Source organism: Triturus cristatus, chromosome 10 (assembly GCF_964204655.1).
Source record: "Triturus cristatus chromosome 10, aTriCri1.1, whole genome shotgun sequence".
Taxonomy (NCBI): domain Eukaryota; kingdom Metazoa; phylum Chordata; class Amphibia; order Caudata; family Salamandridae; genus Triturus; species Triturus cristatus.
In genome coordinates, this window is record NC_140593.1 from 1,054,467,186 (window position 1) to 1,054,494,988 (window position 27,803).

Sequence of the window (27,803 nt, forward strand, 5' to 3'; positions counted from 1 at the left end):
CGGTGCATGATCGCGAGAAGAAAGACGTGATCGTGCGACGCATGACGTCACTGCGGGCGCGAACTGTCGCGAGACAGCGCAAATGGCTAAAAACAATACAACATCTCATGGAGAACGTGACCGGATCAAGAAAACTTGTCGGCGAACGCAGGGATTCAGGTAAGGCGATCGCGCGCGCGCGAGAATGTATTATTCTACAACGCGAGCAAGAAACAAATTATCGCCAAGCTGCGGAAACCGGAATTTTTTACATTTTCGCGCTCTCCGCGGAACGCGAAAATGTCAAATTATCGCAATTTCCGCAAACGGAACAAAATTTTCGCCCAGGCCTAGGGTGGAGGGAGCTGATTTTTTACACATGGTGTGGTACTGCCTTCATTGTGTTTTGGGTTCAGATCTTAGACCACCTGCAGAGAGTGACGGGATGGAACATTTCCCGAATGGCTAAGCAATGTATCTTGGGACTCCTACCGAAGAACACAACAAATGAGGATAAGTAGACACTTTGTAGTGCTTGACTTAGTATTACCGGAGAGACGAATAGCCATACACTGAATGGGGGTGTGCCACCCCTCCCGGGAGGCATGGATGGCGGATTTGATGGAGTGGGCTGGAGTGGAGGAGGCACACTTGCGGAGGACTAGACACGAACACTCAGGAGGTATAGTTGGCCTGGAACGCAGTGATACTGGCTAGGGCACGGGCCCCTGACTACAGTTCTCGGATGACCCCCCCCTGCATAAAGGGGTAATTAGGTGCCGCCATACTGTTGCAATTGTTCTTTTGCCTGTATATGACATGGAACCTATAGGAGGTGTGGACTGATTACATGCTCCTCGAGAGCTGAATCTGTGGAGATAAGTTGCGGGTGGGTAAGTGGGGGGTGCACCACCTCGACCTGTTATTGGGAGGGGGTCAAAGTCATGCCACAAGATGCGGTGTGCTAAATATGTTTATTACTGAAACCTTTGTAAGGACAGTGAAGACACCCGTCTGCTTTCTGTGGATAGTAAATTGCATGTGGAAATGCTAATAAAGAAATACAAAAAAAAAAAAAAAGGGGGCGGGGCAGGTTAGGGATACCTGGCACTCAGGACTCGTGGGGAAAGTAGGAAGAGGGGGCGGTCCAGAGGGACCAATCCCAGGGCAAAAAACTATTTATTTTAAATATTACTGTGATTTTGTGGTGGGTCTGCCAATCTGCAGTAAATTAAAAACATTTTTTTTTTTTTTTTAAGCACAGATTACTGCACCAGATCTAAAAAATAAAAACTATGGTCTGCTTCCTAATATTAAATGGAGCGGTGTGCAGCCCCCATCCCCGAGCCTTAACGAGGCCCTGCAACCCATCTCCCGGGGGCAGCAATGTGAGAAAGGTGAGGGGACGTGCACAGAGCACCCGTCCTGAGGCGATGTTTAGCCCCAGGGACCCCATACGGTTGGAGTGTCCCAAAGTGGTCATCCTCCGGGACAGTGCTGTTTTCTGCCCGCTGGAGTGCAGGCATCACCTGCCCTCACCCTCCCAGGCAGAAAACTGAACTTAGCTCCCATTAGGTGGGAGCAGTAAAAAAAAAAAAGTGTTGCTCCTGCCTAGGTGGGCACAAAGGAATGATGACGGCTCCCACTGGCACCCAGTATAGTGTTAGCCAGGGAACCAGCTGGGTCTGCGGGGTCCTTGGGGCACTTCCCCACGCCCCTCAGAGGAAGGACTATGTGTGCTTCGGGTAAGCGCCAGGACACTCGCCAAAAATTGAAGTTAAGGCTGGCTCCCACCAGGGGAGCCAGTAAGGGCTACAGGACACCTGAGCCTCCCACTGCGAGCCCCAACTAAGTCAAGCATCTGGGTACCCCGGATTGGCACCCACCAAAATATAAAGTTGTTGTCTCACGCCACAATGGTGGCCGGGATGCCAGCCGGGGTCGCGGGGGCCCTGGGGTTTCCCCGGGACCCCAACATTAAAATAAAGTGTGGATGCCCCAGGGAAACCAAAATATATAAAAAATAAATGTTAAAAACAAATTGAATAATAGAGGAGCACCACCTTTATTATTAACTGCTCCACTAAGGAGAGCCCTGGAATGCCCTATCAGAACGTTTTATGCTTTTTGGAGCTTGGTGGTGCACCTAGCAGGAGGAGGGACACCACCAAGCCTTTTTTTTTTTTTTAATGATGTGGGTGCTGCAGCCAGTGCATCAGCTCCCCGGCAACAGAAGAAAAAAAACAGCAAGTCTACTGGGTCATTAAGTCCATGACCCCAGGAGAGCTTACCATGTGTTTTTTTAAGCACTCCTAGCAAGAGCTCTATGCTCTTCAGCTGGAGTGCAGAGCCCTCTTGTGGTTGGTTCTATGGCTGCATTACGTAGCCTGAAAACTGTTGGGAAAAAATAGAAGAAAAATAGACTAAGACATAGGGATTCTTTTTTTTCAATGTATTACTTTTTTTTTTATTTTAAAGACAGCCACTTTTATTAAAAAATGCACTGTGTGAATTAAAGAAATATACATTTCCTTATAATTATTGGTGACTTTTTTTTTTTACACAAAGATAATAGGTGTGCTTTATATATGCTGATATGGTGGCCATTGCATAAAGGGTGTAAGCCCACTTTAAATATTTTGGTTTTGTGGCTTGCCAAAATCTCTTGCTCTGCCTTACGTAAAATAATACCCCTTATGTTCGGCCATGCTCACCCATAGGGGTTTGGGCACCAGGCACTGTACCCAACCACCAGCTGTGCATGGTTTGTGCGTAGCAGAGTGTTGGGCATCAGCCTAGGTTGGGTGCAGGGCCTGGCCTATAACCAACCCCATGCTGTGCATGTCCCAAAGTCATGCGCAGTGAGGGGTTGGATGCAATGCACGGCCTACGCCATGCCACAGACACCCGAAGGTCATGCAGGGTGTGGGGTCGACGTTATATATGATAATAAAATGCTACTTAACATTAATAAAAAACCTAAAACTTCACTGAAAAATCCAAAGGATCAAGCATCGTTATAGTAAAGTGAAAATGTCAGGGACAACATAATGTTTTAAACTAAAAAAAACTCTGAAATTCACTATAGTTTTCTCAAGCAACTATAACTCAGGCCCTAAAGTAACTACAACTCTTGCCATGCGCTGCTAATCAGACAACATATTACATCACTCATGACATGATCTATAACCTGACTGATAGCATCACTGCAACATCTGAAATGACAGAATTGAGGACAAGACTGCATTGCGGTGGCGCGAGTTATAGTAACTCTAGGGTATGACTTATAGTTACTTGAGATAACTAACTGGTGGATTTCAGGTCGTTTTGTTTAAAACGTTACATTACCACTGAAATTTTAATTTATATTATGTTACCCTAAGCTTTTTTTTTTGCGGTGAATACAATTGTGTGTATATATATATATATATATATATATATATATATATATATATATTTATTCAAAAATAAGATTCTCCTCTTTTCCAGGAAATAATCGTCCAGCACTCCAGATGGGTTAGGTCACTCGGTTCTCTTTATTTCAAACGACAAAACATCTACGCGTTTCAGCAGTCTTAGCTGCCTTGTTCACGATGCATATATACATTATACATACACACACACATATATAATATATACACACATACATACCTTTACATATATACATACATAAATTACATACACATACACTCACCTAGATATATCACCCTACACTAAACCGGATCTTCTAGCAAAACTTGGAAACTGCTGCAGTATAACTGGGACTGGAACTGGCGGTGGTGTGCTAAGGGGCTGGGAAAGGGCAGAGCCTGCTCCAATGCTGGTCATGCTGTATGTGTTTTGTGTGTGTGTGTGAGAGAGAAAGTGCACTCCTGCTGCATGTGCCGTGCAAGTGTGCGTCTGAACGGTACCAGCACTGCTCCAGTGCTGTGAGGCAGGGAGATTACACTAATGCAGCCTGTGATGTACCTTACCTGGGTGTATTAGTGAATATAGATAAAACGGGTTTACTATTCAAAAGTATAAACATTTGACTTTGCCTATTCTTCCTTTTCCCCTTGATTGCATTCGTATTTCACATGTTTTACACCATTCTGCCACCCTGTGGTGCAATGTGGAACAACATGCGCCGTTATCGCAGAGCGTTTGTTGCCTTCGGGTGACGCTGGGTGTGATGCATGGGAACCTATAAAAGACACCAAACAAGTGTTTCTGCAGTTTGAGGTTCACTTGGCATCAAGACGGTAGAGGAGCAGGGAGCCGAGGGTTCAGAATGGGCACCAGAATCCAGAGCATAACGAGAGATTAAACCCCCTTTGATATATGTCAATGATATGCAAAGCAAGCTATGCAAAATTGTCTACATTATTTCTGAATGTACTCTAAGACTTCTAGCCGCAAGCCAATTCGTCGGATCGCATAACATAATCTGCTTTCACCCAGCGTTGCCACGTACAGTTGGCACGAATGAAACAAACTGTTCTGATGCCCCCCCCAAACTCCTGGTGCAACCGACCAGTAAGTACAGTGTTCCATTCCGGCATCAAGAATCTCAAGAACACTACGCTAATGACGTGGGAGGCGGAAGTGATACTGGCAGTGTCACCGACAGGCCGAGGATGCACAAGCCAGAGAAAACACTGGGCAGAAATGAATGATGACGTCCAAGTACAATGTTAACCGCATGTACAAAAATAAAAGCGTCATCAGCAGACAGCCCAGGTAGAGGAAATAACTAAAGCAACGTCTGCCTTCTAAGAAGTTCAATTTACACCCATGTCTAAATACAAAGGGGAATCTAGGCTTGAGTAAAATAATTCAAGTCTCAACGAGGAAGACATTAAGAAGCTATTCAACTCACAAGAGAGAAAATTGTTTAAAAAAATATATACACACACTCGAGAAACCTGACCAATGGTTCCGAAAAACATGCATGTTTCATGGGTGCAATAAGGATAGGGTCTGCTTTTTGCAACCTTTGGGTGGACCGCCCATATCACAGAAGGGTTCCCTTCTGGAATACATTTTTTTGAGGAAACACATTCTGTGCCTGGGTAATGTCAAATGCACATTCCCCAATTGTCATTGGCGCGTTGCCCCGTGGCCTTTGCTCCCGCTTAGTATCACTGGCGCGTGATCACTGGCAAACACTCTCTGGGGCTTAGAAGAAAGAGCGCTATTTACAGGGCACAAGTTAAAAAAAAAAAAAAAAAAAAAGAAGTGGGGAAACCTACCAAGTTAGGCAGTATGCAAGTAACATCATGACGAGTGCCATCAAAGCACAGGACGTCACGATGCCGGACATTCCATGCGGCATCATAGGAAGTGACCTTGCTGGAAGTGACATCACAAGAAGTGCCATCAGATACTAAGATCTCCCACATGTTTATCAGGTATATCATGAGTACATTTAAGTGTATTTTGATACTTAACAAATGAGATTTGGAGTCGGGTTGTACCAAAAAAGTGGCGCAATCCTGATGCAAAATCTGGGCCTCAACGAATACATTTTTTTAAAACCCTGCCACAAAGAAATTAGCAACAAGGAAAAGCATGGTAGTAGATCTGTTATGCTTAATTGGTTGCAAAGTCTGCAGTTTAAAATATTTTATAAGGTTAAGGCATCTGCTGCAGAGATGCCCAGTAAATCTCACGGAAAAATAATAATGATGACATAACTTTGTAGCTTAACGCATTTGTTGGAGAAATCCGAGTAGTCCCAAATTTAAATCAAAATAGTATACAAGATTAAGTTGTATCCTGCAAAACAATCACCCACTGTTCTTGGGGGTGGGGCGCGTTTGGGGAATGTGGAACTTCTATTTTGTTGCTACCTTCTTCTGATTTGTTACTCATGACATCGCAACACACATGGTGTGCATCTTATACAATGCTGTGAGCATAAATGTACCACTTAATTATGCAATGGTGCTCTGGTATGCGTATGTTATAACACATGCCAACTGAAAATGCAATAAAATATGTTTTGGATTACTACTTTGAACACAAAGATCCTTTTGTTACTTGCAGTTAATAAATTATAATCCTTGTAGTAGACCACAGTGTGCTATGAAGGGTATTTGACTCCTTCACCTTGTAACCCTGACTGTCTCATGTAACACATCTTGTACATTGATTGACACACTTACATGATTTATTTGCAATGGATATGGTGTATGTTATGTAAAGTGCTCTAACACTCTGTATTGGGATGAGTAGCACTATAAAAGAAATAAAATAGTGCTATTTAAATTGTTATTTGTCGAAATACTGTGACAGAACAACCCAGCTGACATTCTTACAGTACATGTGCTTATATAGCAGTTTACGAAAGCTGGATGAAAAAATAGTTTTTGGGGGCACTCATAAAAGATTACACAGTATATATAAAATAACTAAGTTCTGCTGTGCATTCAAGAATGAGGGGCAATCACCCAGACTCTCCCAAAATTCCAAAACAGAGTTTGGTACAAATTTTAATAATTTCTGAAGCACACGCAAATAGAATACATGTAATAAAAGTAAACCCAAATACATTTCTTTCTTGGACTTCTCCAATTCTTTAATATTTCAGAGTCCTTCCACTGCCTTACACCAACGCGTTTCGTCGCATGTGGGTAGTACACCCTACGACTTCCTCAGGGCTTTCAAAGTAGTATCCCACAATTCATCTCCTATTTTATCCTCAAATTCCGAGAAAGTATGCCTTTTAAAATATGTATCCACATTTAATATCCGCAAGTCTCATTAATATTTAGCATCGGAATTCATTCCAAACAATCGCTCCAAATTATAGATATTTGGCAGCCGACATATCAGCCTAAATAGTCCACAAGTTTATTCTTATCTGATGTCATAATCAGTTTAAATCAATCGCCGAGTTTCAACATAGAAATATTGCTTCTGGTTCAACAGAATCCCTGTAGTACGGGGTGTCTTAGTGAGTGTATCTCCTCACTTCTCCTATACTCATTCATGGGGTACCCTCTTAAAGACACCCGATTCCTTTTATAAATACCCAAACCTTTCCTTTATTCCCTTACCATGTATTTTTCCTAACCCTCTGTGCTTCCTCTCATCTTCTCCCGCTACTCTGCCTACCCCTGCTGACATCATCGCTGCTCCCATGAAACCCAGCACAGGCCCTTTGGGTTATTACTCACTCCAAACAAAAAGTCTCCCAAACAGAAGAAAAATGCAGCTACTTTACATTTTTATGTTCTTGTACTTATACAGTACTTTAATTTGCAAGTCAACGTACTGAAGTTGGCATGCAAACACAAACCTCCATTCAGAATATTAAAAAAACTAAGTAAAGTAGGTAGATTTTGAGATGGGTTTAAGAGGTTTGACAATGGATCAGGACTCAAGGGAGGCAGGACAGCATTCCATAGTTTTGGTGGCAGGAAGGAAAAAAAGCAAAATAGGCTAGGCACAGCTAGGAATGAGAATGGCAGCTAGTTGGTGCACATATCTAAAACACATGCACTGACAACCATTAGATTTCATCGTTACTGTAATATAGGTGGCAATCCATTGGCTTTGCCAGGGCTCATTTGCAAAGCAACCTTTAAAAAAATCTAAATACTGGATGCAGAGTAAACATATCTTGAGGTATTTGAAAACTGTACACTGAATTCAATATTGTTAGTCTTTAAAATCTGGCTTATTTTTCAAACAGTTTTTCACTCAGGAAACTCAACATAATTTATGAAGAAAAAGGAAGTGCCAGGATTTTAAGGAAAATTCTTGGACAGGCCTTATTTGTTTCCTGAAGGACTCCGAACTGAAACAAATGCTCCAGCCATTTGGTTCTCTGCAGTTTCCCAGGGCACATATTTAAGGGTCTTCAGGAGAAGTGACATCTCCGTTTCAATCATGCTAGGTGCGCCTGCATCAAACAGTACTGAGTGCTGCAGACAGTCCCTCTCTTGACGCCATAAAAGCCTTTGTGTGCCAAGGCCTATCCTTTCATGCAATAGGGGAAGTTCAGAAGATAAAGCCAAACAGCCCTTGAAGTCTGCCCTTTATTCATAACCCACCAAAAATATACCTGTTGCTTTGCTTGTAAAAACAAGCTGGGAGGTGCAAAACAGAGCGTGAGCGGATATTTATCGGGGGCAGCAGCACACAAGGGCAGGAGGGAGAAAGTTGGAACACACATGCACTCTCATGGAGTGCCGAATTTAAACAGAAAAAAGTTGTGTCCTGAATGTGAGCCATGGAATGATACAAGTGATCCAATCAAAAGGATAGCACAGAAGCTATGCTCAAAGGCCAGACAAGCGTAAGAAACAAAGAGGAAAGCCACTGAATAAAAAGCAAGCAAATAAGAGTAACAAGAAAGTCAGAACATGGTAAGCAGTGGGCTAGCACAAAGCAAACTGAGTTTTTTGCTATTGTCTGCAGAAGACAATGAGCACCAGTTACATTACACATTCATTTTTTGTAGGCACAGGAGATTAAGTTATTTGCCTAAAATCACAAGAAGTTGATCAGACACCAAGACTTTAACCTGGTTCCCCAGCTCCAAAGTTGGTAGCTCTAGACGTTACGCCACATCCTCAGTCTGAGCGTCAAATTCAGTCCAAAAGCAAAAAGCAGGACTGCACTGGTCCAAAAACAGGAACGGGCAGGAAGTGGTGCGGCCGAAATGGCAAACTCACAGGCAACACACTCAGTGCTCCTCTGAAAGTCCAGTAGCCAGCAAGTGGTCTGCACTGAGGAAGTCAGGAAAGAACATGGATACTGGATTCCTCCCCAGCCCTTCCCTACATCCAAACCTACTGCATACCACCATTCACAACTTAGTACCTCCCACCCACTCCGATTTTGTCACCCCGCGCTGTCCAGTGCTCATACACGCTGCTATGGTGCTCTGCAGTGCTGAATCCGCCCTGGGACAAAAAGCGAAACACCCCCAGGCATACATTCCCAATTGCACTATAGAATGGTCGTGCCCCACTATTTACATATGCGTGATGGGCTTTTCCATTAGGGCGTGTGAAACCGAGCCCAGGTATGCGCAACTAAAACCCCAAACCCACCCCAAATACACAATTACCACCCTGCTTCATCACCGAGCAGCCAGCCCTTTGTGCGAGATGTTTGTGTGTTTTTTCCACTCCTCTTCTCCTCTCATGAATGATGGGGCCACTTCCATTTTGCCCATGCATACCGGCCACCCCTGCTGGCTATGCCAGATTTGGAGAGAGAACGGCCTTTGTGCGGTTTACTAAAGGCGACAAAGAGTTGAGCTTTGTGAAATGGCTTTGTTCTAGCAATATAATACATGAGGGCCTGCTCAACCTCTAGTTTGGGGAGGGCCCTCTGCTGCGGAGTCTAGCTATGGGAAGAACACTGGAAGCTCATGGTTTGATTAAGTTGGGCAGGAGATCACCTTAGGCAGGTACTTTGGGTTAGATCTAAGTAGGACTCAATTGTTGAGTACCTGGAAGAAATTTTCTTCTAAGGTAACAGCTTTGTGCTCACTTACACGCCTTAAAAATGTGATGGTAATGAGGAAGGAAACCTTCCTCAAGATGAACGGGCAGGATTAGAGTGGAACAGCTTAGGTAAATAACCCGGACCAGATCACCCATACTGCATTGCCCATGGATTGTGAGAATCTGGCAGCAAAGCTTTGGCATTTAGCATTTTCAGTAGTTGAGAAGACGTCTACGTCAGGAACTCCCCAATGACGGAATACTGGAGTAGGACTTGCGGGTGGAGTTCCCACTCTTGAACTTGTTGCCCCATCCTGCTGAGCAGATCTGCGAAGTCATTGTCCACTCCTGGAAGGTGCTCGGTCAGTAGGCATATGTTGTGGTGGAGTGCCCAAAAACGCCAAATGCTCTGCGCTAGTGCTGACAGCTGCTGTAAATACGTGCCCCCTTGTCTTTGGAGGTAAATTAAGACCATCATGTCTGTCAGAATGAGGACTACCTTGCGCTGGAGCTGGCAGAAAAAGGCTTTGAGTGCTAGCTGAAGTGCCAGAACTCCACGTAATTTATGAGGGAGCCTTGTTGATGAGGGGGCCACGTGCCCTGAACGGTCATGTTTTGTAAATGCACCCCCCAGCCGGTAAGGTCCGTTATGATGATCACCTGGGAAACTGGGTCCAGAAAGGACTGACCCTGCAACAGATTGTTGCTGTTCCACCACTGCAGGACGCAATGGGTGCTGGCCCACACCAAATCTTCCCTCTGACCGTTTACTTGTGACCATTGTGTTGCCAGGCACTCTTGTAGCAGATGCATGTGTAATCTTGCATGGGGGCAATGGCAGAGGTAGCCTATGTGGTGGGGGGGGGGTTTAAGGTGGTGGAGTAGGTGGTGGATGTGGAGGAGGCGGGGGCAGGGGGACTGAGAAGTAATGGGCTTGCGCTCCTGTCCTGGTGTTTCTTCTTAGGAGGAGACAAGGGTTCCAATGCAAACTCCTCCTTAAACGTCAATTTTTTCTTCCTTCGAAGAGAATCCAACACCTTGGGAGGCAGCTTGGTAGAGAGCCTACAAATCTGCGGATGGATGAAAAGTCAAGTTCTTCTTAGAGATGCTGGAGACTATAGATCCTCATACCCTGCAGACAGCGGTGCTCTGGGTACCAGGCGACTTGACATTAAGGGGCTCTTTAGGCGTGTCTGAGCAGAGGTGACTGTCAGTGTAGAGTTATATTTTAGAGCCGAAGAGGTCTTTGAAGTGGATTTTGGTGCCAAGGGAGTTGTCAGCACCAAAGAAGCCTGTGATTTGTACAGTGGTTTTCGCACCAAGTGTTGACTTGGTATCGGCTCTGAGGCCTTCTGTCGGTGCCGACCAGGGCCCACAGGCAGTGGTGGAATGGAAGCTTGAAGTTGGGATTCAGGGCTCAACGCCCGTCCCCCACTAAAATGGTGTGTGGCCTGTGCACGTTGTTGGTGTGTATCTGGTGAAAGGAAGGGTATGCTCCCGCTTGAAAACCTGCCACATTGATGTGCTTCCAGGACTTGCTGCTCCTCTGCCTCCTACTCCGAATGTGAGCTCCGTCTGCGCTGAACTGGAAAGGCTGGTCTCCCAAGGTGCTGCCCTATGGCGTGTCGTCATCCTGTTAGTGCTCAATTTTACAGCAAGCGTGTCACCGATCATGCCAATACCTTAAGGTCTTCTTCAAGTGGAACCCAAGGCAGGCAGTTCAAGCAGCCTGCTCATGCTGTGGTGAAAGGCACAGTTTGCAGACCTGATGGTGGTTGGTCCAAGAATAGTTGGAGTGACACTGCTGATAATATTGAAAATAGAGTCCTTTCCATCACAGAATCTTCATTCTTGAAGACGAGAAAACGACAGACGAGTAACAAGGCCACACAAAGGGCAGGGGCCATGAGAGGGGTGTTGAGTGGAAAACCAGTTGCCAAGCCCGATGGAGGTCACAATGAGAGGAAACCAAAGCAAATGAAAATTGTTTGTGCCACCGGGACAGAACAGACCGTAGGTGTCCAACGACAAACACCATGAAGCTCAGCCCAGACCTCAATTAGTAACACATCAGAACCAAACAGCGGAAAGAAAACAATCTAACAATGGAGCCGAAACTCATGCACATTACCATTCATAAGGGAAGTCACTATACCCCGTGACTCGAAAGACTTCTTTGAAGAAAAATATGTTGCACACGTGCTCATTTGACTAGAACAAAGGCTGCTACCACTGCTCTGTTGTGCAGTGAGCCAGTCGTGGACATTTACCAGGCTGCTACGTGGGCTGCCCGCCACACGTTCACAAAGCATTATTGCCTGGACAGGCTGGTCAGGTGGGGTGGGCGCTTTGCCCAATCTGTCCTGCAAGATATTCTAGTCGGAGTCATTCCACAAACCCCCCAACCCTCTGAAGGGCAGGGTTACTGCTTTGATATCCATTCACAAGGTGAGAAATCCATGGTTAGAAGCCCCTATCAGAAGAACAAGTTTAATAACATTTAATTGGAAAAGTGCACAAAATGTCACTTCTAAATCCTGGTGGTACACTGTTTCAATCACTTATATCCTTGGTTATATGAAACTTACTACGGCTTCCAATTACTACATTTCTATCCAAAGTAGCTTACTTGCCAGTAAGAATAATTTGACTCCTGACGAAGTTCAGAAGCCCCGTAAAACTAATATACATAACACCTTTCTGTCTTTTTATATATTATTTACAAATATAATTTTTAAATCTCTACAGGTTTCTTATTATTTATACAATTTAGCAGATAACATCTTCTACATTGTTTTCCCTTCCTTCACCCCCCTCTTTCCTTCCCCTTGAACCATCCTTTTGTTATATTTCACTAATAATTCCCTAAAGCATGTGCATTTCTTCCTGCATTTTTCTATTATCATATTTTAAACTATTGTTCTACTGCATCGTTTCCCTTAACTTTTTCCTATTGCTGTTAAGTATTTTGAATAAACCCAAACTTAAAATAAAAAGGAAGAAGAATAAGTTACTTACCTTCGGTAATGCCTTTTCTGGTACAGACTATCTAGCCATAATTTCCTCATTGAACCGCCATCTTCTCATTCTGTAGAATGGACTAATCTAGTTCATACTAATAAGATGCCAATTTGGAGCTCTGCATACTAGTACAATCTGATTTTTAAAGGCTCCACGTCCGATGACGCAAAGAACAGAAAGGACGCCAGCATGTGGATGTGGCACAGATCTACTCGCCACATCTGGTCAGGACAGACATGACGGAGTAACGTATTCATCTATCGGTGGGACCTGGTAAAGAGCTAATGGGTCTAATATAAATATAAGTGAATGTTTCAATGCTCAGGCTTGCCACTTTACTTTGCTCTTGAAACTAGATCACCCAGAACAAACTGACAGAACAAGTGCTAAACAAGAGGCAATGCTGAAATGTATACGTTATTCAAAGCTGTGATGGACTCACCTATGCACATCAGTTTTGTACTTGGGGACATCATACAACATGGCACTCCGCTTCAAAAGCACCAAGGAAAGCTGGTTTATTAAAGGACCATCAGCAAACTGAAACAACAAGGTACATTTACTGTCATTGTCCATGGATTAAAGCTTCAGACTCTTCATCATGCATTGCTAACTCTGACCACTGAAACTATGAGAGTCAACAACTTAAAATAAAATGGGCTTTTATTCTCTGCCCTCAATATGATGTGGAGTCTTGACTAGGCTTGCTTGCACTACAAACTGTGTTCTATGGTAGTTCAAACATACACAATGTCTGAATAGTCACATTGAGATATTTCCTCAAATCTTTTATATGGTTGTGGACGCACAAGAGAAATGTTGACAGGACAATGTGTTAGAAGAAGAATCTTGGAGTCAGGAAGGTTATTATTTTCATATAACTCGTGTGAAAATATCATTTGTTTGGAATGTAGTTATGGTGTACAAAGTGAATGTATGTCTGTTAGTCACACTACCTGGTTCTTTATTAGTTTAAAATGTTTAAAAATATATATATTTTTTTAAAGTAAATGTTATAGTTTAAAAAAAAATATTTAGCTGAAATTGGTTAAGATGGATGTGGAACAAAGAGAAATTGAAAACGGAGGGGACTTGTGGAGACACTGTACACTCTAAAACGTAACCTAAACACATTCTCTCCCTAATATTTAATGTATTAAACATCTTAAGTAGTTCATACACCAAAAATCCTATTTTATTTCTAAGCACTCTGTGTTTTTAATAATGTGTTTTACAATATTCTAGTTTCAAGCAGCAGGGGCTGCGCTATAACCACCTACTGAAAACTATCAAACTACTGCAATTCGCCCATTATAGGGATTACCAACAAGCTGTGCCCCCGTCATGGACTTTTTATAACCTCACTTGTCAGATGTTAAATTAAATAATTGAGGTCATTGATAACCTCTCAAATGAAATCATTGATGATGCACAGCATGGATCAGCAGTGTGCAGCAGAGGTTGGCATGAGGGCCTAGCTGTGCCAGACCCTGCACCTACCACCAACGATGCAGTGAACGCCCGAAGCTCTCAGCATTTTTTATTATTATTTTGAGTACTGCAGTACAACTGTAATACCATATGGAGGTCTGCGCAGGGTCGCGTGGGAGTACTGCGGTACCGCCAACAAAATCGACTTTGGTCAGGGTGTGCGCATCCTGCCCTCTTATAGACCCTTTTCAGGTCTTTGTTAAGACCCTGGGACTGAGTCTGAGAGTCCTGTAATTGTGGCCTCAACATTTTCTCCAATGTTGCAGCCAGTAAATCAGATCGTTTCAGTACAGCTGGAACAAAATGGTAGACAGGAGAAAGTGCTCCCTGAACCAATTAACCCCGAGGTTTTTTTATTTTATTTTGGCACCCCATGAGTGTGCGGTACACCACCACTGATGCATGTGTGTAAAATATGAACGAGTGTAAAACGCTATTAAGAAAAAAAAGTATATCAAATAGTACATGTATGTAGTTATCTGTTGGCTTCCCTCAGTAAATATATTTCCATCAAGTTTTAGCTTTTTGTCTGTTAGGATTTTCTCAGTATAAAGATACATTATGTATCATGTTCCTTTGTGTTGTGGCAAGTTATTTGTAAATCACTTAGTGGGAGTGTGTGCAAAATAGGCTATTCATGCATTTTAGATTTTGCAGTTGTTCATATCTGTGTACACTGTGTACGTTTGTGTGAATTCAGGCCTTAGTTCATTTTGGGGTAAACTGATTTAAATTTTCTTAATCTGAGCCTTTATATTTAGAAACTAAACAGAGCAGGTGAAATGTTTAGGATACTTGTACACACGTACCACAATAGTTCCTTGTGGGACAACTGAACCAAGGCAAATGTATCCAGCAATCATTTTAACAAATCATAAACAATTGAATAGAGCAGGAACACGAGCAGATGAATTCCAAAATGATATCTTTATATAATTTCTCAGAGAGGGAAACTGCTCAGGTGATCACACAGTGAGGTAGAAAAACTGTGCAACAGTGTGTATAATTTAATAGGCAATGGAACAATGAAATATTCAAATGTTTGGCATTTCACCCCATGTTGATTATAGGGTCATTATCAGCGCATAAAATATTCATATGATGCAAGAAGCAAAAGGCTGTTCACAAGAGCAGAAATCAAGAGAACAGTCCAAAAAACCCAGGAAAAGAAATCTGCCTTGGCAGGGCAAATAAATTGAATTGAAGGAATCAAGGAGATATTTTGGGGGCAGCGTAAATGGACATATCTGCTGCATCACCTTAGTTGCACTTCTGAACGCCACAAACCATGCTAAAGAAAGGAACAGCTCAAAATCATGGAATGCAGCGCTGCCTTTCAAATATATATGGAATATGGGCAGGCGAGAAGAGCACAGAGGAAAAAGGAAGTTCGGGGAAAGGGCCACACTTCCAGACTACGAAGACCATGAATGTATTTAGAGCCAGATGTACAAAGTTTTTTTACGTTTCCAAAAAGGCCCGATTCGCAGAATTGGGCCGTTTCCTAATGCAGACAGGCATTTTTAAATGTACAAAGCCCAATTACGATTCAGTAACCTGTTACGGAATCGTAATTTGAGTTTGCGATTCGGTATTAGGAAGGGGCCTGTTTAGGGCATCCCCTCCTAATAACGAATCGCAGTGGCATGTATTAAGGTTTTGCAACCGAAATGCGGTCGCAAAATATTCCCAATTTACCACCAACTTCAAGTTAGTGGTAACCCATTCGCAAATGGGAAGAGGCACCCAAGGGATCCCTTCCCCTTTGTGAATGTTTGTAAAAACTTTTTATGAGAGCAGGCAGTTGTTCCAGGGACCACTGCCTTCCCTTAAAAAAATTTAAAGAAAACTTTTCATTTTACTTTTTGAAATGCATCCAGTTTTCCTTTGAGGATAACCAGCTGCTTTTAAAAATTGCTTTACTGAAAACCAAATCACAGAAATGGTGGCCTGCTGACCCCTGCAGGTCACCATCCCTGTGATTTTTGCTATTACCAATGGATCGCAAACAGAGACCTACCTCATTAATATTCATGAGGTAGGTCTATTTGCGACCCACTGGGAATTGCAAAATGTGTAATACACACATTTATACATGGGTGTTTGCAATTACCAAATAGCGAATTGCAAAAAAAAGCTATTTGGTAATCGCAAATGATTACCTGCATACATCTCGCCCCTCTACTCAACGATGACACCACCGACTTCTTACACCCAACTCGCAACCAAGAAAAAAGCCTCATACCACAACCATGAAGACCATAAACCACAACCCTATTGTGCCCCTAGAGCCCCAGAAAGTCAAAAGCACAGTTGAGCACCTGATGACCATCTATCAGCAAAGCAGAGTGACAAGCCCCTAAAGCACTCAGCATGCCAGGTCACCTTCCCCAAGACAACAGATGAAAGAACAAGTGCAGAGAGACTGCTACAAAAAGAGTGTTTTTCACCTCACCATAGGGGCAACCAATGGCACACACATATTCATCAAAGTCCCTACAGGCCCCTTGGCTGTCTTGCAACGGCAAATTATACACCTGCCTCAAAATCCAGTTGCTATGTGAGATCAAACTATGCTGAACTGCATACTACAATTGCTTCCTGCGTTAATGGAAAAATGCAGCCACCCTAGATGCCAGCAGAGTATTCAAAGATGCAGATATCATAACAGATAATAGACAAGTTTACCATTGGCGATTCATGAGGCAGCAGTGTCAGAAATGGATCAGGAAAGAGATGGAAATAAGGCAGAGATGGATATAACAGAGCTGTACGCGGTGGAGATGATGGATGAAGGAGAAGAAAAGATAATGTATGTGTAAAAGGAGGAAGAGATGATGTATGGGGGTAATATATGGTGGGGAGGACCAGATGATGGAAGAGGGGATAACACAGGAGGAAGAAAGGTGTAGAAGCATTATGGAGAAGATGATGGAGAGGTGTTAGTGTTCAAGGAGAAGGAGGCACAGATAAATGGGGGATACTGGAGAAGAAGTTGATGGAGAAGGTAATGAAGAAGGAAATGATGATAAAGAAGGAGATGGTTTAGTAGGAGATGGTTTAGTAGGAGGTGGAAGAGGATGCAACCTTAGAGGTGGCTGAGATGATAGAGGGTGAGGGAAGGATGGAATGCACACTGGAGGTTCCATTACATGATTTCATCTTTTTTTTTTAAACAATGGATGTGTTGCCCTTGTGTTGCAACATCATACCCATAACTACCCTTCCATGTGTAGGCTGCACCTTACAGCAGACCTGACATTTTGGGGGGCTTGTGCGCATGCTCAAATTACTGTTTGAATGGTCTGTGCATTTATAGTTTTTACAGGCATGAAGCATCGCTATGGGCAGGCTGGCTTTATAAATGCAATTAGAAGGCACTTTGTTCCCATGTTTCTGCATAATACATTGCAATTCTTTCTCTGTGGCAATCCATTTCCTTATGCTCTTGTTTGCACGCCAATGCGTACAGGTACAGCGAATTTTATCATCAAGCTGTTGGGTTCTGTATTCTAATGGGTGTGGTTGGGTTCTGTATTCTAGTAGGTGTGTTTGTATCTTCTTCCTCGGGGCTTTGTGTTTTCATGAACTTTGCATTTACTATGTATTGGCTTACAGGTCCATTTATTTTGCTAGGCAACCAATAAGGTAGGTTTCTCTGCAAGATTTGTGTTTGAATGTGTACACATTCCTCATCTTAATCGATTGGGCTGAAAATGTACATCAAACTAAATATAGTACTTTTCTCCAATGTCAAATATCTCTGTGATATTTTCGGCAAATGTTTTGCTGAACAATTAATTTTTGCCCAAAGAAATAGAAAACAGGCATTTCATACATCATTTTTGGCCAAAAGAAGAAATATATTTTTAAGTGACTAGTTCTCCTCTGTCTGTATCACAGGTTCAGATTCACATGTAATTCTTGCTCACACTTTTATTGTTAAGCACATAATAGAGCCATTATCATTGGAGTTAAGGGTGACGTAACAACAGCTCTGTATCAACCACATATACAGGTGTTAAAACCATCAGTTGCTTCACAGTTATTTCCCTTTGTTTCATTTAGTGCCTTAAACAGTATCCCAGATTCTAATGTGCCTAGTATCGGGGGTAGAGGGTGCACAAGGGGAGGAGGGAGCAAGGGAGCGTACAGGAAGGAAAATAAACTTGTCAATAGCGGACTCTTCTCAAACCCTTCTAGGTATTCATGACCACCACCACTACAACAGACTGTTCAACAACCACTCTAGTGCAATCTCAACAAAGTAATTATGACCTCTATCTGATACTCATTTCAGGTCACTCCATATTCCTCCCCACCACATCAACCATCTACTTCTATCAAATTACAACTCTTTTTACCCGCTAATTATTGCCCATCACAAAGGCCATTAGCATGCACGATAACAAGAGAATCTAAAATGATACACTTCAGGCATTGATGACCCGTCTGCAAAAAATCTATTTCTTGCATTCGCCTCCCCGTTTGTTATTCAATACCTGCTATTTGACTATGCTTCGGTATCATTGCCACTATTTTCTCGTCAAACTAAGTTTTGTTCTCCACTGCTCTTTTTGAATATAGGGCACACACCTCTCTGTTGGACAGGCTTGTCATCCTTGATGCAGTTCTCTTCATGTCGTGTGTTCTTATGCCCTCAAACCTCTTTTGCAACTGTGCCAAACGCCAGGATCTACAGTGTGTGCAGCAGTGTTAATGATGTATTGTTAAGGAGACTGCCACGGCAGTTGGGTTAACCCTATGAAATGTGGGTCTCATAACTCTCAACACAACAGCTGCTATAAATTTAAAGATGAAGCTCTAATCCCATTTGAGGTTGGTGAATTGGGAAGGACTACTGAGTTTGCACCATGTGCGTCTCAATTGACTCATGAGCCTTGGTGGCTCCAACAACCTAGCCTCATCATGCTATGGAATTTGTCAACTCTGCTGCACCTCCACATCAACCTGATGGAGACACGGCTAATTGTCTCACATCAAGCTGAGGGATTCCAAATCTTGAGCCATTATCTCACTCTCCTCAAACAGGGGTCAGCAATCTTAGTTGATTTGTCTCCAAGGTATGTCCTGTTCAAGTTCCAGGGTTCCCCGATTCCTAGATTTGTGGGGATTCTCTTTTTTAGTGAGACCAAAGTGGCACCCAAAATGCAGCCCACTTCAGAAAACTTGCAGAGGCATCCTCCAGAAGGCCCAGTTGTCTCCGTTAATGTTTTCATAATCTCAACAACTACGTATCTAGTTAAAGGTTATGTATGTGTTTTTGTTGTTTTTTTTAAAATGAGAAAACCGAACACTTTGTTTTGAACATGCAGATTTAAGTATAATTATTTACAAATGAAAATCCAAAAGCTTTTAAAAAGCTCTCATATGAGAGGTTCTCCAAAGCACGGTTATGGGAATGGACGACTCATGGCACTAGACAAACAGGCTTGTAACATTTTCAAAGAGAAAGGCAAGCCAAAAATAGTTTCCAAGGCAGGGATTCTTACCTTTACTACTTCCTTGAGAAAAAGCTGCAGCAAGATGGGGACAATCTGCATACACTGCACGACTCGAAGGCATTCGGACAGGTCCACAAGAAATTGATGCAGCAAACCGAGTCTGACAACAAGAAAAAAAAAAAAAAATCAATAGGACATTCAAGAAAGTGGTGCCAAAAAGATAGAAAACTTTGAGCCGAGAAAACGTCTGTCACAATCACTTAAGAAGAAACATAACTTGTGTGTTCTATTTTCGGAGCTTTGGTATATTGTTTCAATACAGATATATCCAAAAACACTTAGAGTGACAGCAAACAAGGTATATAGCAGATGGAATGCCCTTATCGGTCCAACCAGCATGTGATCACCAATGTCTGGTCAGTGCCTACCACCAAGGGTGCCTCATATAGATACTGGAAGCAGGGCACCATAACAGTGTCAGAGGAAAAGGCAAGAGACAGAGTTAGGATTGAGTAGAGTGAACAGATGGGTAGTGTACAAGTCAATGAAGAGACCAGCTGTACCCTTCTTGAGAAGGAGACTGCTGCCAATGTCATTCAGATACAGCAGTTACCAGGGATTGAGGTATACTAGGAGGCACAGAGGCATTTCACATTGTTTCAGTCTCTCAACCATGTTCTACTAGTTTTAGTATGAGCTACAAAGAGCAAGGACTAGAAAGTAACTGATCTCCAACCTCTTCATAACAGAACCTTTGTATTATTTCCCAGATCTCCAAGGATAGGGCCATATGTCACCATACTGCAGGTCAAAGAGAACACTTTTACTCCATTGAAACAGAAAGGTCCTCAGAGGTCTTCTGAAAAAGATACACTGCTGTTCTCGTGCATCCTTGGCAGTATTAAAGGGCAGCAGTGTATAGCACACATGGCCTAATAAAAAGGTACATTAAGCATTTTAAATAAAACTTCTCAGCTTTTAAAAAAAGAGCTCCTTCTTCAGTGAGAACTTGAGAAAAGGCCCCCTCATCCTATTCGCAACTCATCTAATTTCACTATTCTTGTTTTGAGACAGTAAGATTTATTTGGGAAACTAAATAAGGTCCTGGGAGAGCTAATTCTAAACGGTGGAGATTCACTCTTTGCAAAAACCCCCTTCACTTCTTCACTTGCTATGGATTTACATTCAGCTGTGACACATTAAAAAATATGCTTTAAGTCTTCACTTTGCCTACATTTCAAAGAGGAAGTTAGCTAACTGTTATAATTTTATGATGGACAAGATATTCAACACCGCCCATAATTATGGGGGCATTTAGATAGTACTACACATTGTGCTACAGCTTTCAGTATGACAATCCAAGATATATTTTGCTAAAGCAGATTGGCTAGATGTTATGTGTAGAAAGAAAATAATGCTTTTTGGTTTGTCGCTTGATTTAATAAACCCTAATGTACTGTGTGGCCCAGAAAAAAGTATCTGGCAAGCTAAATCCATCTGCAATTATTCAAGGGGCCGCAGTTTAACCTTTGATGCTAAGGAATCTCGAAATGAAAGGAGAAAGAGTGGTAAAAGCCTAAAAAAAACAGCCATTTTAGGTCTTGAAAAATGTGCAAGTGCTCATCCCTTTTACTGCCCTTCATTCAGGTCAGGATATGCCTAGGAAACATTTAAGCCAGCATATTCCAAACTGTTGATGCATAATCCTAATCTGCAGAATAGGGTAGGTTCACTCCGACAACAGACTCTTGGAAACTGCAGCAATGTGACCTCCAGTTGACCACACGTCCCCGGCCCTGATAGAACTGAGATGGCTCCCGATTGAAGCCCGCTGCAGCTTCAGAACAGCGTGCCTTACCCCACAAAGACGTGCATACTGGAAAACCAACCTACTTTGCCTCTAAACTCAGAAGGGCAGGTCAGACTTAAAAGCACTCAGAAGCTCAAACACCCTACTCTTCATCCTGCCAAAAGCCCACAAACAAAAAACTCTGGCACACTCCTTTTCGAGCTATGCCCCTAAAATCTGGAACTCCATACCAATACATATCAGGACCAACCTCTCCTTCTTGTGCTTCAAAAGGATCTCCTTCTCAACCAACACCTCAACTAGCGGATCATAAATCGTTCAACGAGACAGCATCCACCCTCAGTTCTCTTTCGACCCCATCATTCTGTCCCCGCCTTCCCCTTTATGTCACTTCCCCTGTGCTCAACCACTGACTTTACTCGATTTGACTTAATTGATTTGATTATACTCGTTATTTTGATGTGAACATATACGGATGTAAAGCACTCTGGTACCCTCGGGTCTTGTCAGTGCTATATAAAATCTTAAAATAAAGAATTAAAAATAATCCAAATAGGTTCTAAAGCAAAGTTTACCTCAAACATTGCTATTTTAATTAAAACCCAGAGTGTTTAAATTACACCCCTCCCATGATTCTTAAGTTTTGTGATAACTAATAGGGGTACTGAAAAGAAAATGGAAAGGTGGAGACCACACTGGGACTGAAGGGAAAGACGAAACGCCTGATTTAGATCTCGGCAGACAGGTTACTTCGTCACAATAGTGACAGATATCCCATTCGTCGAAATATAAATCCCATAGGATATAATGGGATTTATAGTTCGGCGGACGGGAAATCCATGCGATTATGACAGAGTAACCCGTCCGCCAAGATCTCAATCATGCCCTTATTAGGGATGTGGTAAGAGTGGATAACTTTCAACACGCTTATCTGCACTCAATTATATTTTTATAATCAATGGAGCGTTGCTTAGAAAATGTAAATGTGTAAAGATAACCACTAGGATTATCACAGCACAAAAGAAGGGTGCTCCAAACATGCTTGCAAGGTCAATATCTGGTCATAGAAAGGCAACATTGGATAGCTGTATTACCCCTCAATGACGTCTCCATTCCAGGTTTCATAACGCAACAGATACCGAAACAGGCTTTTGTAAAATGGGTGACCAAACGCTTCCATGGAATTGGCGGGGGGCAAGGAGGCGGCTCCCATGGCCTTTTCAGTTGTAGGAGAAGACCTAGAAATGTTAACACAGAATCCTTAATACAAACAAACTGGAAAACAGTAACATTTAAAAGTTCCAGACCTAATTTAAAACCCATTTAACTCAGTCACTTTGAAAGCATCTTTTTTAAAGAGACCTGCAAAACCAGACCATAATCCATGTGTGGCTGGTAGTATCAGACTATTCACCTTCTGATTAAGCCTTTGGATGCATGCCTCAAATAAGCCATGTAATGCCAACGTACATAAAAGAATGTGTAAAAGGCACAAAAAACTGATGATCATGCCAACGTGAAGAAATATAACTAAAAGAGGTACTATATTTGTGCAACACAAATCATCTTGCTTTTACGAGTACATTAGAATTATAGAATGATACATTAAAAATGAATGGTGCTCATTTGACCTCAATCTCTAGTCTCCTCCGAAGTGTACACCGAGAGTAATTAGGGAGCCTAAAAGTTGCAATTAACCACCCACAATTGACCATGGATGTGCTACGTAGATTCAGACACAATGTTGTGTGGCAAGTAAAGCACACTTTCAAGATTCAATGGTTTAGCATACCAGGACATCATGTAGCCCGCACCACGTCTTAACAGTAGGTAAATCTAACCTCAGATGACAAATAGCACACAAATGATGCTGTCATTTGGTAAATTAAAATATTAGCCAAAATTCAGCAACCTTGGCTGAAATAGGTAAGACCACCTTGTGATTTGGTTAATGTTTAACACCTTCAGCAGCAACTCAAAATAAACATTTTCTGTTGGAGTTCATCAGCCTTATTTTTTTTTATTGTTCAATAAATGATGACAAAGAGAAATATGTGTGTTGTGAACAATGACCAATGGAAAGATGCAAAGATATAAAAGAATGAAAGCCTTTAATGCACAAACAGAAGTAAATGGCTACCCTACTTAGATATACCAAGGGTTATGTGTAAGGCAAAGGTACAATACATATTTTTTTTAAATCTTACATACAAAAAAATATCTGGTTGTTTGTTTACATGATCACTGTACGTGCAGTTACCTTTCTGTGAGTGCATCGGCCTCGACAGCAGAATTGCTCTGTTTGTAACAAAAGTCTGCTTAAATTCAGTGCATCAATACACTCAAAATGAAAAACGATACTATGATCCAGCACACTCAAAATGAAAATATGACAATAAAGTTAGGCTTATCTACTGATACGACTTGACACTACAGACCTGCAGTACAGTCAAAAGGATCTAGATGATGAGATCACTGGGACGCTTTACTACACATTCTTTATTGCCCATATGTATGTCATGCCAAATGTACCACTTTCAATACACATAGATGTGTATTTTTCTTGCTTTTGCCTGCCTCCTTGCTGTTATTGTGACTTAGCCTGCTTCAAGTCCTTGGCTAGCCATCTTGACACCTCTGCCTTAACGGACGACTACTCCTCTTATTTGTCGGTCCTATGCCAAAGACGGATTGCTATGCTGTAGAAAGATATCAACTAAGATAGAGTTTGTCAGAACAATATTCTCAACAGGACAATGGGTAAGACGTGCCTGGGGAAACTAAAACCTGAACATCCCAAGACAGAGCTACCATGTCACAGACCCTCGGGTCTGGGTGGTACAACCAAACTAGGCTCTCAGATCTAGAATACTTTGCCAGACAAATGTCATGTTTGAGTGTCTTTCAACTTTGCCCTCAAAACCTAGGACTCGCCTATTTTAAATTCTTTACACGCGGATACCTCAACGGGCAGAACAGCACTTAAAAACAACTTGAGCTGTGGAGCACACAAAGTTTATGAAGTATTCTGCTTCTGAACTCTTTACAGAAAGCAAATCAAACAAACAATTACATTACCGTAACTGTAGGTCGAGGGCAGCAGTCAAACATGGTAAATCAAGCAACAAGTGAAGAATTTCAATGGCTGTTTCTGGATGAATCAGAGACGGAAAAAGCTCCTTAAATTCTGAGACTAGCGGTGGGCTATTCCACGCCAGGAACTGGAGAGAGTAAAAAACATGGATTAGAAGGTGCTGCCGTTCCTTACATTATCAAGATTTATTTCTTTAGTAAAGATTACAATTACTAAAAAAAAAAAAAAAAAAAGGAGGCAACACCCTAGGATAACCTACACGTTTATAAACACCTTCGAAATGGGACATACTCTAGCCATCAGCAACTTAAACTTTTTTCAAATTGGTTTGAGAATGTGATTTCACTCAAATTTCCTATAGGAGAACCATCTACACCATTCAGTCACACACTATGTAAAAGGACGGACAACTTGTTAGCATTTGATGATGGAAACACAACAGTGTTCTTCCTCTTATGCTGCTTGGGCTCCAAATGCTTCCAAACTTCATGTATCTTGGGTTCTAGAAACATTCAGGTTGCCTGGAAACTGAATGGACAACTGATCAGGATACGCCAGGTCAATGCTACTGGACAATTTCACATCCTACTTTGGATAGGCAGATTTAAGATGGTCTATAGTTTTAGAATCACATTCTCATAATCGCGCCAATCAAGGATATTTTTCCTTTAATGCACCATGTTTACTGCGAAAAAGGCAGAGGCTTTTCTTTTTTTGACAGTCACTCGGCCAAACCAGTATGAAGTTGCATCTAAATTGATTTTTTTTAACATTTCTCTTTAAAAACAGACGTGTCCCATACGTCAGCCACTCAATTTGCGTGCCGTTTCTTTCTGGAAAAAATGCAAAACGGTCTGCATTTCACTGGCCAAAGAAACCTACACAAACATCAAACTATCTGAAAGCACTGAAAGAGTGGATGATGTAAATACTTCCAAGGGCAGACAATAAAGATGGCTCTAAACAAATGCTTGGGAAAAAAAGGTGTGGTTTTGAACTCTAATGACTTTTGTAGTAAAAACACCAAAAGATATTTACGACCTAAGTTGCAAGTGGTAGATGCGGGCAAAGGCAGGGTGACGTTGGAGGTGGTGGTGTCAGAGTGTCTGTTTATTTTCTTGAGACAAGTACAAAGCCATTTACTCTTAAATAGGTTTAGTGCTTCACTTTCTGGCTCTCGATTGTAGCACCGTACTGTGACTATTCAAAGTTGTTACTTTCTTGAAGATAGGCAACTTTACAACCAAATGGCGAGCAAATTTAGTCATTAGTTCTGGGATAATAAAAAAGCCACGGAACTCTGAAATATATGAGGAACTTCAAATACAAATTGGAGCCTGAATCTGTGGCAAACGCGTATACAAATCTATATACTCAATGTATCTATATTTGGGGATTTTTGCTTCCTTGTACCAGCTCTCCCATTATTCACCCACTCTCACTTGCCCTTTTTTTAACATTCCTCAGACTTTTGCAACTATATTTCTAAAGGATTGTGGGTAGCCCCCTGCAAATTCATGGTTTAAACTCAGGAATCCATGATTCTCCCAACTCTTTTAGAACTAAAACCAGTTTTGCAGCCCAAAGTAAAGTAATCTATCTTCAGAAATCTCCATAGCCATGTTCTACCTAAAGACGAAGAGAAGAACAGAACCTCATTATTTGAGCACATAATGCGGTTATTGGACTGTGCCATATAACAAAAGTTTCCTCAATTTTTTGAAGTAATGAAAATAAATGTGAGACACGACTTGCTCAGCAGGCTTCATCGTGCTTCTTAATGAAAATCAAATCCCAAATTATACATGGCAATATAATTTTTACTTGGGGAATCCCACGCAACCATTTGTATCTAATGCCTGCCAGATTGGAACGGGTCATTACTTCTTAAGTGAGGGTCGCTTGATAAACTGGATGAAGAAGAGGTTGATCATGTTTTCCTCTAGGTCATGGACATACATTATTCTCAGGACGTTCAGGGAGTTTGCTCACTCTTAAAATTTAGCATATTCATGGCAGTGTAGGGTCTTGGATCTTCTAACCTTTGGGTGTTTTAAGGCGTTGGCTAGTCAGCCTGGAAACTCAAGAGCCTAGTTTCTTAAACAGCATCTAAATATCTTGGAACATATATTGATCCTCATGTTCAGGACAGGAAATAAGTACTAGTAAACAATAAAAAGGCAAACAATTAAAGCTCTGTCATTGAGATTCATAGTCCAACGTAGTTGCATACTGCTTTTCCATTAGTACGGGGCAGACACTGATATCTTTATAGTCTGTTAACATATTTTTCTGCCAATGTGAACACCTCAATAGAGGTAATGCACTTCCCATTCCTGTGTGGGTAATGTGCTTGGTGTAAGCATCTACAACTTTCAAGTCTGTGCTCGCCTGCAAATTACTCTCCCACATCTGGATAAACAATAGGACTTATCAGTTAATGATCGTTCTCATTTTTGACAGACATGATGTGATTGTATATATAGTTACACTCTATTCCTTCATTCCCAAGAAATATCCAATTTTCATTTCAATCAGAGGATTCACTCTGCTCCCTAACCAATGCCTAATTTGTCTAGAGCCAGCTGAAGAGATCTTGCATAAATTGGCTGTTTCTCATAATCCGTCAAGTTTTACTTAGAGATATTAATGACATATGAATCTTCAGCCCTACTTTGAAATGTATAAAAAACACATTCTCCAAATAAAAAACTCATCCAGAGCTAACAACTGGCAGGTGAGTTTTTTTTTGTATCTCTCACAACAATGACATTTAAAAAAGTTATCGTTTTCCAAAATGTAGTTTTTAACTTATTGATTTTTCGGATAGGGAGCTAGCCTATAAATATTCTGGTTACAAACAATAAGATAATTGTATTGAAGGCCTATATCCACCTCTAAGGCCGTACCTTAGAGAAGTGAGAAAATAGTGGCAATTATTTTGCTGATCACAAATGCAAATCACTTTTACACAAGTTCTGAGGTCATAATTTTAGCTACTTCCTTAAATAAACATCAAAATTATTTTATGGTCAAAAACAATTTAATCGACTTGTTCATCATAACGTGATGGCATTCCATTTCTTCAGTGACAAATAATGTGTTCCATAGCTGGTTTAATAGTGGGAAGAGGCATAGAGAGGAGTGCTGAGGAGAGACAATGAATGTTACTAAGATTTACGCAGTCAGTTTAAATGGTGTGTGGGGCATTGTCATTTTTTGGTACATAACATGATAGATCTATGGGTGTGGTTCGCTGTTGGCAGGTTTGATGTTAGGGGTGTGCATCATTCTGGTTTGGGCTGCATAGGTAAAATGGCAAAATGAATGAGCTGAGATACTGGGTTATCTGTGATAGAAATATTTAGCAGTTTGCTGACAATTGTTTATATTGAGTTTGGTGTGTCACATGGAATGTGGGGCGTGGTTGGTTCAGGCAGAGATTTGTATTGGTAGGTACCAGAGCGGGAGAAGGCAAGTGGGCTGTTTAATGAGGT

At 41.8% G+C, this 27,803-nt stretch overlaps 1 protein-coding gene across 1 annotated transcript in view; it reads right to left on the reverse strand.

Moving 5' to 3' along the window:
- Positions 1 to 27,803, reverse strand: part of AP5Z1 (adaptor related protein complex 5 subunit zeta 1) — a 110,186-nt gene that overhangs the window by 33,304 nt on the left and 49,079 nt on the right. Inside the window, exons 11-14 of the mRNA XM_085629185.1 lie at positions 24,291 to 24,433; positions 22,307 to 22,450; positions 19,451 to 19,562; positions 12,889 to 12,986 (exon numbers count right to left, since the gene is read on the reverse strand). Coding sequence (XP_085485311.1) covers positions 12,889 to 12,986; positions 19,451 to 19,562; positions 22,307 to 22,450; positions 24,291 to 24,433 — 497 coding nt within the window. The remainder of the gene's footprint in view (positions 1 to 12,888; positions 12,987 to 19,450; positions 19,563 to 22,306; positions 22,451 to 24,290; positions 24,434 to 27,803) is intronic.